The following is a 13,201-nucleotide window of genomic DNA, read 5'->3' as shown; positions in this document are numbered from 1 at the left end:
CAAAAAAAAAAAAAAAAAAAAAAGAGTGAAGTAGATTCAGGTGGTTGACTTAGAAGGAGTTTAACAATATTGTATATTGCTAAGGAAAAAGGAACAACTTCGAGATTAATTTGTAAAATAGTTGCTTGATTGGAAAACAAAAACATACCGACCCGGCATAGTAGCACAAGCCTGTAATCCTAGCACTTTGGGAGGTCCAGACTGGAAGATCGTTTGAGGTCAGTAGTTCTAGAAAAAAGTCTGTAGGAACACACTGTAAACTTTCAACCGAGTGATCTCTGGAAAATGGATTGAGGGGAAGGGGAAAGTGCTATCATGTTTACTCTTCTGTATTGATATATATCTTTTTGTCCAAAAAAAACGGTCATTGGCCAGGTGCGGTGGCTCAAGCCTGTAATCCCAACACTTTGGGAGGCCGAGGTGAGGGAATTGCCTGAGCTCACAGGTTCCAGAACAGCCTGGGCAACTTGGTGAGACTTCACCCCTACAATAAATCAAAAAAAATTCGCCCGGCATGGTAGTCCATGCCTGTAGTTCTGGCTACTTAGAAGTCTGAGGAAGAAGGATCGCTGGAGCCCACCAGATCGATGCTGAGGTGCCCGTGAACGTGCCACTCAATCCAGCCCAGATGATGGAGTGAGACTCCAACTCAAAAACCAAAAACAAGAAAAAGGGTCATTGCTGGGTGCGGTGGCTCACACCTGTAATCCCAGTACTTTGGGAGGTGGAGGCAAGAAGATTGTCTGAACTTAGAGGTTTGAGATCAGCCTGGGCAACATGGCAAGACCTCATCTCTACAATAAATCAGAAAATTAGCTGGACGTGATGGTGCACGCCTGTAGTTCCAACTACTTGGAAAGCTGAGGCGGAAGGATTGCCTGAGCCTAGCAGGTCGAGGCTGTGATGGCTGTGAGTGTGCCGCTGCACTCCAGTCTGGGTAACAGAGTGAGACTCCACCTCAAAAAAAAAAAAACAGATGCTAGAGTTCCCAAAAGACAGATTTATAGTCATAAAATACCTTCACTTTCTTCTTTATCTGCCAGAGTCAGCTTGGAGAGTAAATCATGTTAAAAGATAGGAATTTGGTAATGAAAAGGAAAAAAAAATAAGTTTAGCTGTCAGGCATAAAAAAGAAAGTGAAATAGAATCTTCTAAGTCATCTGTCATCTTTCTACTTCTTAAAAACTTTGGTTTTTAGTACATTTTTATATTTACAAAATAGTTGAGCAAATGGTACAAAGAGTTTTCTCATACATCCTCTACACACACACCTGCACAGTTCTTCCTATTATTAACATTTTACATTAGTATGGTACATTTAATACAATAAAGAATCAATATCAATACATTACTTTTGTCAACTAAAAAAGCACACAGAGCTGGGCTCAGTGGCTCAGCCTGTAATCCTGCGCCTTTGGGAGGCTGAGGTGAGTGGATTGCCTGAGCCCGCGGGTTCGAGACCCACCTGGGCAGCAAGACCTCATCTCTACAATAAATAAAAAAATCAGCCGGGCGTGGTAGTGCATGCCTGTAATTCCGGCTACTTGGAAATCTGAGGCGAAAGGATCGCCAGAGCCCAGCAGGTCGAGGCTGCGGTAGCCAGGAGCGGCCATTGCACTCCAGTCTGGGTGACAGTGAGACTCCAACTCAAAAAACAAAAACAAAAAAAACACACAATTTATAAATTTAGAAAGGAGCTTTGATTTCTTAGAAAAGGTCACAACCTGCAGGCTGAGAATTGGACCCTGGCTGAAACCAGAGACAGATACTTTGAAGGAAGAGAGGTGGGAGCAGGAGCTTTATACTGACCTGGTTGGCTGAACATATATATTCTACAAGTTACAGGAGAAGCTGTGAATATTCACGAAGGGAGTCCTAATGATTTAGTACTAAATAAATATGCATGCTACATATGATCCAATGAACATTTTGGAGTGGAGACAACATTTAAATGCATTACAATTAGGCTTCCCTGTATGTCAAAAAGTGAAGCAGGGACACAGAGACACTCAGTGCAGCAGCCTCTGTAAACCAGCCAGAACAGTCCTGGTCATTGGTCTCTTAGCAGCAGAAAGTTACTGAAATCAGCCTCTTGTCCAATCAAAGCTGTAGTTATGACTGGTGGATGGAAATGGTGGGGGGCTACGTGTGTCAGTTAGTCAGTGTCTGGAGGTAGATGAACTGTAATTGTTTCAGTATTGCTTTATCTCTAGACCAGTACTTGTTTAGCTGCTGAAGAAAAAGAAAAGACTTGTGGAAATTAGAACATAGTTTATTCTTTAAGTGTAGGGGTGTGTAACTTAACCTTTGCTGGCATGGCCTTAGGTTTATAAATTGGTATCTTGTTGCCACAAAGAGTCCATTCCATCAGTTTTACGATCTCTTTTATAGCATTAATGCTGGTCACTTGTTTTATCTAAACTTCAAAAGGAAGAGGGTATAATGAGGCATGTCTGACCTTCCATTCTGTCATGACTGGGAACTCAGTTTTTTTGTTTTTTGTTTTGAGACAGCAAAATTTATTGAGAAGACAGAAAAGGTCCCACAGTGGGAGGGGACCCAAGGGGGTTGCCCGGGAACCCAGTTTTCAAGGTTTATGTGGCATCTCCTTGGCCAAGAGGGGGTCTACTCTAAAACCTATAGTTTATTCAAATTTCCTCCATTTCTTACCTGATGTCTTTTTTCTGTTCCAGGATCCCATCCAGGATACCACGTTACATTTAGTTGTCTGTCTCTTTCGACTCCTCTTGCCTGTGATACTGTGTTTTTTTTAAACACAGTTATTTATCATTATACAAGAACAAACATTTGGATGTGTTCATTTACTTTGTAACTGGATCACATACACTCATTGAACAAAACAAAAGAATGGAAAAGCTTCAAGAATCAAACAAAACAGATGTCTTGAGTTATTGGTATATAAACTATCACAGTAGTGATAGGAACTTTCCAGAAATATGGAAATACAGCCAATGCAGGGAGGAATGTCTGAAAGGATGAACACCAGACTCCTGAAAGGCACATGAAACACCCAAATCCAGAGAGGATGGGCAGATGCTCAAAGAGGTGAAATACGGCGAGCCTGACCGTGGAAATGGATCACTAGCAAATTGGTCTTGATTCAGATTGGTTTGGGGAAAAATTGGCTTTAAGAAGAATCTTCTTCAGGAAGAACTATTTTTCTCTGACACTTTATTGAAAAATTTTTACCTCTCCAAAAGTGTAAAACTTCTATTTTCTTGTCTATAATTCAGTTTAATTTTTTCACACTCTCACCTTTTTTTTTTTGAGTAGGAGTCTTACTCCATTGCCCAGTCTGGAGTGCCTAGGCATCTCTTCATAAGTATATTTTACAACATATTTTATAATAAATCAGTAAATGTGTTTCCCTGAGTTCTGTGAGCAAATTAATTGAACCCAAAGCAGGGGAGTTGAGACAGACAACCTACGGGATAGGATAAACTATTTGCAAGCTATGCATCCAACAAAGGACTAATATCCAAATCTACAAAGAACTCAAATGAATTGTCAGGGGAAAAAACAACTAATAACCTCATTAAAATGTGGGCAAAGGCTGTCGGGTGCAGTGGCTCACATCTGTAACCCCAGCACTTTGGGAGGCAGAGGTGAGAGGATTGCCTGAGTCCAGGGGTTCGAGACCAGCCTGGGCAACTTGGCGAGACTACGTCTCTATAATAAATCAAAAAAATAGCCAAGGGTGGTAGCGCATGCCTGTAGTTCCAGCTACTTGGGAGGCTGAGGCGGCCTGAGCCCAGCAGGTCAAGGCTGCAGTGGCCATGAGCATGCCACCAAACGCCAATCTGGGCAACAAAATGAGACTCCTACTCAAAAAAAAAAAAGTGGGCAAAGGATATGAACCAGTACTTCTCAAAGGAAGATATACAAGCAGCCAACAAATTTAAAAAAGTGTTCAACATCACTAATCATCAGAGAAATGCAAATCAAAACCACAATGAGATACCATCTCACACTAGTCAACATGGCCTTTATTTAAAAGTCAAAAACTGGTTTATGCCTGTAATTCCAGCACTTTGGGAGGTGGAGGCAAGAAGATTGCTTGACCCCAGGGGTTCGAGACCAGCCTGGGCAATTTTGTGAGACCTCATCTCTACAATAAACAAATAAAAAAAATTAGTCAGATGTGCCTGTAGTTCCAGCTACTTGGAAGACTGAGGCGGAAGAATCACCTAAGCCCAGTAGGTTGAGGCTGCAGTAGCCTTGAGTATGCCACTGCACTCCAGAATGGGTGACAGAGTGAGACTCTGACTCAAAAAAAAAAAAAAATCAGAAAACAACAGATGTTGGTGAGGTTGCAGAGAAAAGAGAATGCTTGTACACTCTTGGTGGGAATGTAAGCTAGTTCAACCCATGTGGAAAGCAGTTTGGAGATTTCAGAAAGAACTAAAAATAAATTTACCATTCAACCCAGCAATCCCACTACTGGTTATACACCCAAAGAAGCATAAATTACTCTAACAAAACGGCACCTGCACTCATATGTTTATCCACAATAGCAAAAACATGGAACCAACCTAGGTGTCCATCAATAGTGGAATGGATAAAGAAAACTTGGTACATATATGCCATGGAATACTACACAGTCATAAAAAAGAACAAAATAGGCTCGTAACCTGCCTGGGCAACTTGGCGAGACCTCATCTCTACAATAAGTCAAAAATTAGCTGGGCGTGGTAGCGCGCGCCTGTAGTTCCAGCTACTTGGAAGGCTGAGGCAGAAGGATTGCCAGAGCCCAGCAGGTCAAGGCTGCAGTGGCCGGGAGTGGCCACTGTACTCCAGTCTGGGTGAAAGAGTGAGACTCCAACTCAAAAAAAAAAGAAAAAAATAATGTCCTTTTCAGCAACATGGATGCAGCTAGAGACAATTATCCTAAGTGAATTATCACAGAAACAGAAAACTGAATACCACACATTTTTCTTTACAAGTGGGAGCTAAACACTGAATAGACACAGGCACAAAGATGGGAACAACAGACACTGGAGACTTCTAAAAGGCAAGGGAGCTAAGGGTTGAAAAATTACCAGTGGGATACCATGGTTGTGTGATGAGCTCAATAGAAGTCCAAACCTCACCATCACAAAATATACCCATGTAACAAACCTGCACATGTACCCCTAGAATCTAAAAAACAAAAACTTTTAAGTTGTACTAAAATATACATAACATTAAATTTAGTGCTTTAACCATTATTAAGTGTACAATTTAGTGGCATTAAGTACATTCACAATATTGTATAATCATCACCACCATCTATTTCCGGAACATTTTCATCATCCCAAACAGAAACTCTGTACCCATTAAGCAATAACTCACCATTTCTCCCCTTCCTCAGCCCTTCATAACCTCTATTCAACTATCTGTCTCTATGAATTTGCCTATTATAAGTAGCTCATATATGTGGAATCATATTTGTCCTTTTACTTCTGGCTAATTTCACATAACATTATGGTCTCAAGGTACATCTGCGTTGTAGCATATATCAGAATGTCATTCCTTTGTGTATGTGTGTTTTTAAATTGTGGTAAAATATACATAACGAAAATTTGGCTAGCCTCTAACTCCTGGGCTCAAATTCTACTCCCACCTCAGCTTCCCAATTAGAAGGGACTACAGGTGTGTGCCATCACAACCAACTAATTTTTTAATTTTTTGCGGAGATGGGGTCTTAATATTGTCCAGCCTTGTCTTGAATTCCTGACCTGAAGCTATGCTCTTTCCTCTGCTTCCCAAAGTGCTGAGATTATAGGCATGAGCACTGTGTCCAGTCTATATTATTATTGTCACAGATGATATTTTTATACATGGTATGCCAATTAACATAAATGTATGATTATTGTTTTATGCATTTGCCTTTTAACTCATATAGGAAAAAGAGAGATGTTAGATACAAACTAAAAGTATGTTAATTCTGGCTTTTTTTTTAAAGTTGCTTAATATTTATTTAGTTAGTTCTTAAAAGGGCACTCCCTGATCCAGTCATCATCCATGGCATTATCATAACCACCTTCTGTTCTGTGGCTTCTTTTAGTGCACACATTATATCACATTTCTTTTTTTGGGGGGGGGTTCTCACTCTGTCACCTAGGCTGGAGTGCAGTGGCATGCTCACGGCCACTGCAGCCTCTACTTGCTGGGTTTAGGGGATACTTCCGCTTCAGCCTTCCAAGAAACTAGAACTACAGACGCACGCCACCATACTAGCTAGTTTTTGTGATTTATTGTAGAAACGAGGTCTCACCAAGTTGCCCAGACTGGTCTTGAACCCCCAGGCTCAGGCAATCTTCTTGCTTCGGCCTCCCAAAGTGCTGGGATTACAGGCTGAGCCACTGTGCCCGACCTATATCACATTTCTTGCTGAAGTTCAGACGGTTGAAAATAAACAGATTGACATCTGGAAAATCAACAAACCAATAATGGAAAAACATAATACCCTGAAATGGAAAAATAGAATGTTTGTTCCAGGAGCGCAGGATAGTGTCTCAGGAGTGTGGCTCATTGGCAGAGCCGTCTGCTGTCTTCCCAGTGGCTGGCAGCAGCCAGCCTTCCTTGAATGGGTACCTAGGAGGCACATCCTTGAGTCTACCACACACTCGATTTGGGTGTAGAGGGACATATTTATGTGGTTTGTCCACTCCTGTATAAGGTTAACTTGTTGCTCTTGTACGGGACAATAAGCTAGGAATGTAGCTTCTCGGAAAATCCTGTCAGTCAGGACAGACGTGCAAAATACTATTTCAATAGGAACCTACCCCACAGTGCCCAACACAGGAAAAAATATGAGCCATGGAGAAAAAAGAAGATTTGAAATGTGTGGAGCTAAGAGTTCATCTGTGGAAAATTCTTCCAAATCTCATAGATCCTATATGAAAGAAAGCTGATGACAGTTTCCCAAATTGACAAAAATTTAGAACATTTATGTGACACCATCAATAACAGGTTAGGAAGTAAAATAACTTTCCTAAACCATCAATAATTAAAACAGGCTGGTGTGGTGTCTCAAGCCTGTAATCCCAGCACTTTAGGAGGCCAAGGTGAGAGGTGAGAGGATTTCCTGAACCCAGGGGTTAGAGACCAACCTGGGCAACATGGTGAGAACTCATCTCTACAAAATCAAAAAATAAGTTGGGCATGATAGCACGTGCCTGTAGTTCCAGCTACTTGGAAGGCTGAGGCGAAAGGATCACCTGAGCCCAGCAGTCGAAGTTGCAGTGACTGTGAGTGTGCCAATGCACTCTGTCTGGGCAACAGAGTGAGACTCCAACTCAAAAAAAATTTTTTTAAATATGGCTGGGCGTGGTGGCTCAAGCCTGCAATCCCAGTACCTTAGGAGACTGAGGTGAGAGGAGCCTGAACCCGTGGGTTCAAGACCAGCTTGGGCAACTTGGCGAGATCTCATCTCTACAATAAATCAAGAAAAATTAGCTGGGTGTGGCGGCATGTGCCTGTAGTTCCAACTACTTGAAAGGCTGAGGTGCAAGAATCACCTGAGCCCAGCAGGTAGAGGCTGCAGTCGCTGAGGGCATGCCACTGCACTCCAGCCTGGGCGACAGAGTCAGACTCCAACTCAAAAAACAAACAAAAAAAATGGAAAATAAATAAATAAAATTTTAAAATAATTAAGACAAATTTCAATTATATTAGAAGTAAGACTGGGCCGGGCTCGGTGGCTCAGCTTGCAATCCCAGCACTTTGAGAGGCCGAGGCGAGTGAACTGCCTGAGCCCACAGGTTCAAGAGCAGCCCGGGCAACTTGGCGAGACCTCATCTCTACAATAAATCAAAAATTAGCCAGGCATGGTAGCGTGTGCCTGTAGTTTCAGCTACTTGGAAGGCTGAGGTAGAAAGATCACCGGAGCCCAGCAGGTCAAGGCTGCGGTGGCCAGGAGCATGCCACTGCACTTCAGCCTGTACAACAGAGGGAGACTCCAACTCAAGAAAAAAAAAAAGAAGAAGAAAGACTGAATTAACTTTTATTCTTGGTATGGAAAATACTCCCCCCCCTAAAAAAAGGTACAAAGTTCTTGTCTTTTCTTTTTGAGTTGGAGTCTCCCTCTGTCGCCCAGACTGGAGTGCAATGGCATGCTCACGACCACCCCAGAGTTGACCTGCTGGGCTCTGGTGATCCTTCCACCTCAGCCTTCCAAGTAGCTGGAATTACAGGCGTGCATGTCCACGCCCAGCTAATTTTTTGATTTTTATTGTTGAGACGAGGTCTCACCAAGTTGCCCAGGCTGGTCTCAAATCTGCAGGCTCAGGCAGTCCTCTCGCCCGGCCTCCCAAAGTGCTAGGATTACAGACTTGAGCCACCGCGCCTGGCCCCAAATTCTTGTCTTATGTAGAGACCATCAAAGTAAGAAGCTGAACAATGCAGAGAAAAGCACTACAGAAATATGTCAGAAAGGCACTACAACAAATATGCTATTTTTCTGGAATTAGTATTGTAGTATTTGTCAAATAAAAAAAATTTAATTTGTTGGTTGGGCACAGTGGCTCATGCCTGTAACCCTAGCTCTTTGGGAGGCCGAGAAAGGAGAATTGCTTGAGCTGGGGAGTACAAGATCAGCCTAGGGAGCATAGTGAGATCTCATCTCTAAAAAAAAAAAAAAAAATTGCAAAAAATTAGCCGAGTGTGGTGGCACATGCCTGTAGTCCCAGCTACTTGGGAGACTAAGGTGGAAGGATCGCCTGAGACCAGAAGGTTCAGGCTGGGGTAAGCTATGATCATGCCACTGCACTCCAACTTGGGTGACAAATCCTGACTCAAATTTTTTTTTTTTAATTTGTCACCATTTATTTTCTCATTATTTTCAAATAATGTTGTATTCTTTTTCTAAAACAGGGACCCTAAAAATGCAGCTGTCTCAAGCCCAACTCAACCTTTATCACCCATGGCAGAAGGAAGGAAGGTTTGGGAAGGTTCAGCCCTCACTCCTCTTCCAGGGGCCTTGAAGCAAAGACCACTGAGGCACCAGAGTGTTTGAGACAGCCATAAAAAGAAAGGCGTTAGGGCTGCCTGCCTGGCCCCAAGCTGGGGCTGCTGGGCCTGAGCTGGGAGCTGGGCAAGAGCCAAGGGTCTGAGGAGTGGTTGCTATTGGAGACTCAGAGCAGTGACCTTTTGGGGGAGGACCTTGCAGGGACAAGGAAGAAAGAAACTGGAGCTAGTTGCTTTTTGGTGGCAGGACTAAAGTCATGAGGACAGCTCCCCTGTCAATCTCCCTGAGATGGTAACAAGGGTAGAGCAAAGGGGTGGGTGTGGTCCCCACAGTGACTGGGGGCCCAGGGCTCTCCGTTCCCCATCAGAGATGAGTGGATCTGGTCCCAATCTCACCACTGCCCACCTCCTCTGTCTCCTCAGCTGACCGGGCCCTCCTTGGCTCCCCCTGTGCACTGGAGAAGTCCATGACCCTCACTTGGCACTTGAGGCCTTTTACGACTGGGCACTGCTCCCCTTGTCCATGTGCATGGAGCAGCAAACACAGCACATGACTTTTGCTCAGGAAACCTCCACCTGGAGTTTGCTTCCCCATACCCACCTCTCCTCAGGACTCAGCCAGGTTGTCAGCTCCTCTGGACAGCCCTCCCTGAGCCACCCAAATCTGCCCCAATGTCCTCTTCCACCGTACTGGGGGTCCCCAGGTATTGGTGAGGCCAGAGGAGCAGTTGTGTTGTAGGGGATCCTTAGGGAGGGCCAGGTGTTAGGGGTGATGGAGCGATGTGAGCCAGCCTGGGCCCCAGCTGCCATTCATCCTAGACACCAATTCCCCAACAGGTCTGTTGGCTCTAAGAGCAGAAGAGGACACAGGGTCCAGACAGCCCTGGAGAGAACAGACACACACGCTCAAGCGCTGGCCCAGAGCCTCAGACCATCCCCAGCCCCACTGGCCATCAGACAGAGAAGCATGTGTTTGGTCACCCACTTTGGGTGGGAGTCCCCTTTATTTGGATTTGCTGCTGGGAAGCTAAACGCTGTAGGTGGTCCTCCATGTAGACCAGGAGGGCATCCAGCATGTGCAAAACCCCACGGAGGAGGGCACGGTCCGAGGTTGGGGTCCGCCGTCTCCAAGCTCCACAGGGGCCAGCGGTCACCTGTGGACGCTGAGAATAGGACCAAGAGGCAGAAGTGAGAGTGGAGGGACGGGATGAAGGTGGTGCAAGGGGCAGCAGTGGAGCTAAGGAGAAGGGTGTGGAGGAAGTACCAAAGGGGATGGGAAGAAGACTTAAAGTAATGAGGATTGCTGAGGGTCTGTTGTGGACTGGAGTGGTCTTGGGGCCCATGGGGATTAGATAAGAGTAAGAGTACTAAAAGGGGACAGATGGGCCCAGGGTACTGGCTGTGGGTGGTGGATGCAGGGGCAATGGGCTGTGAGCTAGGGGAGAGGCAGGAGACCCACAAGCCACAATGTGGGCCGATGGGGCAGGGTTGGCTGGAGGACATGGGTCCAGCAGGTGTAAGTGGAGGCAGGAGCTGTGAGGGAGAGGACAGCTGTACTCACCTGACCCTTGGCAGCCTGTGACCGCCGTCGCTGCAGCACCATGCGGCTGATCACCAGCATCATGGTGGTGACTGTGACCCCAGCCACAGGGTAAATGCGGTTCTCTCCCAGGCCTATCCAATAACCAGGACAGCCCAGGCTAGTCCTGCAGTCCTCCATACTGTTTGGCTGGCACCCCCAAGGCTGCAAGTCCAGTCCCACCTGGTACCAGAGGGGCCGAGACCAGGCATGGGTGGGGGCAGACATCACCAGCAGGAGCAGCAAGGGCAGCAAGGACAGCATGTGTAACATGGCCATGGCTGGTGCCAGGGGCCACTGTCAAGGACCGGAACTCGGGTGCCTGGCAACGGGCAAACACCCCTCCCCCAGGAGCAGACTTGACTCAGGTAGCTGGGTCCATGGCCTTTTGTGAGGTAGCCTGGGCAGAAATTGGGTGGGGTAGGGGGCTGGGCTCCAGGGCTGGAGAGAGAATGGCAGGCCTGGGTCCTGGGTCCCACTCTCCCAGATGGCCTGGCCAACCTAGCACTGAGAGAGTACCTCCTCCCCCCACCTCATCTACCAACCAACCCATAAAATCCAAACGCCCCACAGCCCTTATAGCCTGCGGCTCTCCACCAGGAGCAGCCCCTCCCCCAGGCAGACCAAGCACAGTGCCACCAAGCCACTCAATGGTGCCCTACACCTGCCTCAACCCACAGTCCACATCGCAGCAGGGTGAGTGCTCAAAAATGTGGGGTTAAAACACCTGTGGGTAGCTCCCCTCACTGTCAGAATGAAGCCTGAAGGATCCTGCTGGCCTGTGAGGTCTTCTGGCCCACTCACCTCTGCCCATGCTGCCCCTGCCTTGCAAAGACCTTCCTGAACATACCTGCTGCTGGCTGTGCCAGGAGCACTGCTCCCCACTCCTGGAAAGTCACCTCCTTCTGGCTGGAGTTTCAGTTCAAGAGTCCTGAGCCTCCCTCCCATGACCATCTTGGGTAACACAGTCCCTTCTCTCTCACATGACCCTGCTTTATTTTCTTCAAAGCCTTTCTAATCTAGTTGCAATCTCTTGTTCAAGGTCTGCTTCCCAGTTCATCACTTAAACTTCATTCAACCAATATTTACCGTGTAGCTGCCAGGCACCATTCTTGGTGCTGGAACATGGCATGATAGCATAGACAAAACACTCTGATTTCCTGGGCTGAGCATCTGGTGGGGGTGGACAGTGCCAGGCACTGACACAGCCATGATAAAACACTGGGCAAGGGTCTCTCTGTGATTTGGAGGGCAAGGAAGTCTTTGTCCCCTCTGACCGTGCCCAGTGCCTAGCACAGAACCTGACACCTGGTCAGTACCTGATAAACAACAAAGCTCATATGTTTTGAGCAGGGGGCCTAAATCCAACATTGTTCTGGGTGGTTTTTTTTGTTTTTTGTTTTTTTAGTTGGAGTCTCACTCTATCGCCCAGGCTAGAGTGCAGTGGCACTCACGGCCACCCCAGCATCAACCTACTGGGCTCTAGCAATCCTTCTGCCTCAGTCTTCCAAATAACTGGAACTACAGGTACACCCCAGCACACCTAGTTAATTTTTGATTTATTGTAGAGACAAGGTCTCACCAAGTTGCCCAGGCTGGTCTCGAACCCACAGGCTCAGGTAATCCACTCGCCTAGGTCTCCTAAAGTGCTGGGATTACAGACTGAGCCACCAAGCCTAGCCACATTTCCTCTTTTAATACTCACTGACACTCCACTAAGTGAATACTGCTACCATTCCTGATCTACTGATGAGCATACTGAGGCCCGGAAAGATCCAGCCCATCTACCCCTCCCCTGCTATCAGCATTGTCAGCTAGGTTGAAGCCCCACTGCTCGCTGGGCCACATGCCTAGATGTTGGCCTTTTTTCTTTTGAGATAGAGTCTCACTCAGTTGCCCAGGTTGGAGCACAGTGGCACAATCACAACTCACTATAGCCTTGACCTCCTAGGCTCAGGAAATCCCCCTGCCTCAGTGTCCTGAGTACCTGGAACTATAGGAGGAGCACGCCACCATGTCTGGTCAATATTTTTTATTTTTTGTAGAGACGATGTCTTGCTGTGTTATCCAGGCTGGTCTCAAATTCCTGGGCTCAAGTAATCCTCCTGCCTTGGCCTTTCAAAGTGCTGGGATTACAGGCATGAGCCCTGCACCTGGCCAATGTTAGCATTTAATGGCCCAAATCAACACCTGCTTTCTGCTTGACAGTGCTCTGTCAAGCCTGGGTGACCTGTCTGAACTGGTGTTCTTCACCAGTACATTGATCATGCTTCTTCTTCTTCTTCTTCTTTTTGAGTCAGAGTCTGTCATCCAGGCTGGAGTGCAGTGGCACGCTCATGGCCACTGCAGTCTCAGCCTGCGGGGCTCAGGCAATCCTTCTGCTTCAGTCTTCCAAGTAGCTGGAACTACAAGTGTGCACCACACCCAGCTAATTTTTTGACTTATTGTAGAGACAAGGTCTTGCCATGTTGCCCACGTTGATCTCGAATCCATGGGCTCAGGCAATTCTCTCACTTCCACCTTCCAAAGTGCTGATATTACAGACATGAGCCTCTGTGCCCGGCTTTATTCTTTTTAAATACAGACCAAGTCAGGCGCAGTAGCACATGCCTGTAATCCCAGCACTTTGGGAGGCAGAAGTGAGAGGATTGC

At 46.3% G+C, this 13,201-nt stretch overlaps 1 protein-coding gene across 1 annotated transcript; it reads right to left on the bottom strand.

The window, feature by feature from the left end:
- Positions 1–9,940: 9,940 nt before the first annotated feature.
- Positions 9,941–10,899, bottom strand: TMEM89 (transmembrane protein 89). Its single transcript, XM_008068170.2, has 2 exons — positions 10,532–10,899; positions 9,941–10,133 (listed from the first exon to the last, which is right to left on the bottom strand). Exons 1-2 carry the CDS (start codon positions 10,826–10,828, stop codon positions 9,948–9,950), a joined length of 483 nt encoding a protein of 160 aa, XP_008066361.1. The 5' UTR covers positions 10,829–10,899; the 3' UTR covers positions 9,941–9,947.
- Positions 10,900–13,201: the final 2,302 nt, after the last annotated feature.

Source organism: Carlito syrichta, unplaced genomic scaffold (assembly GCF_000164805.1).
Source record: "Carlito syrichta isolate Samal-C Ts95f unplaced genomic scaffold, Tarsius_syrichta-2.0.1 Scaffold309885, whole genome shotgun sequence".
Taxonomy (NCBI): domain Eukaryota; kingdom Metazoa; phylum Chordata; class Mammalia; order Primates; family Tarsiidae; genus Carlito; species Carlito syrichta.
The sequence above is the reverse complement of the archived record's forward strand: the minus strand, read 5'-3'. Positions and strand labels throughout refer to the sequence as shown.

Excerpts from the sequence above, each read along its gene's own strand:
- TMEM89 (XM_008068170.2), bottom strand. The coding sequence starts at position 10,828 with ATGGCCATGTTACACATGCTGTCCTTGCTGCCCTTGCTGCTCCTGCTG. Across the intron at positions 10,134-10,531 it reads CACAGGCTGCCAAGGGTCAG|CGTCCACAGGTGACCGCTGG; the intron begins GTGAGTACAGCT and ends TCCTATTCTCAG.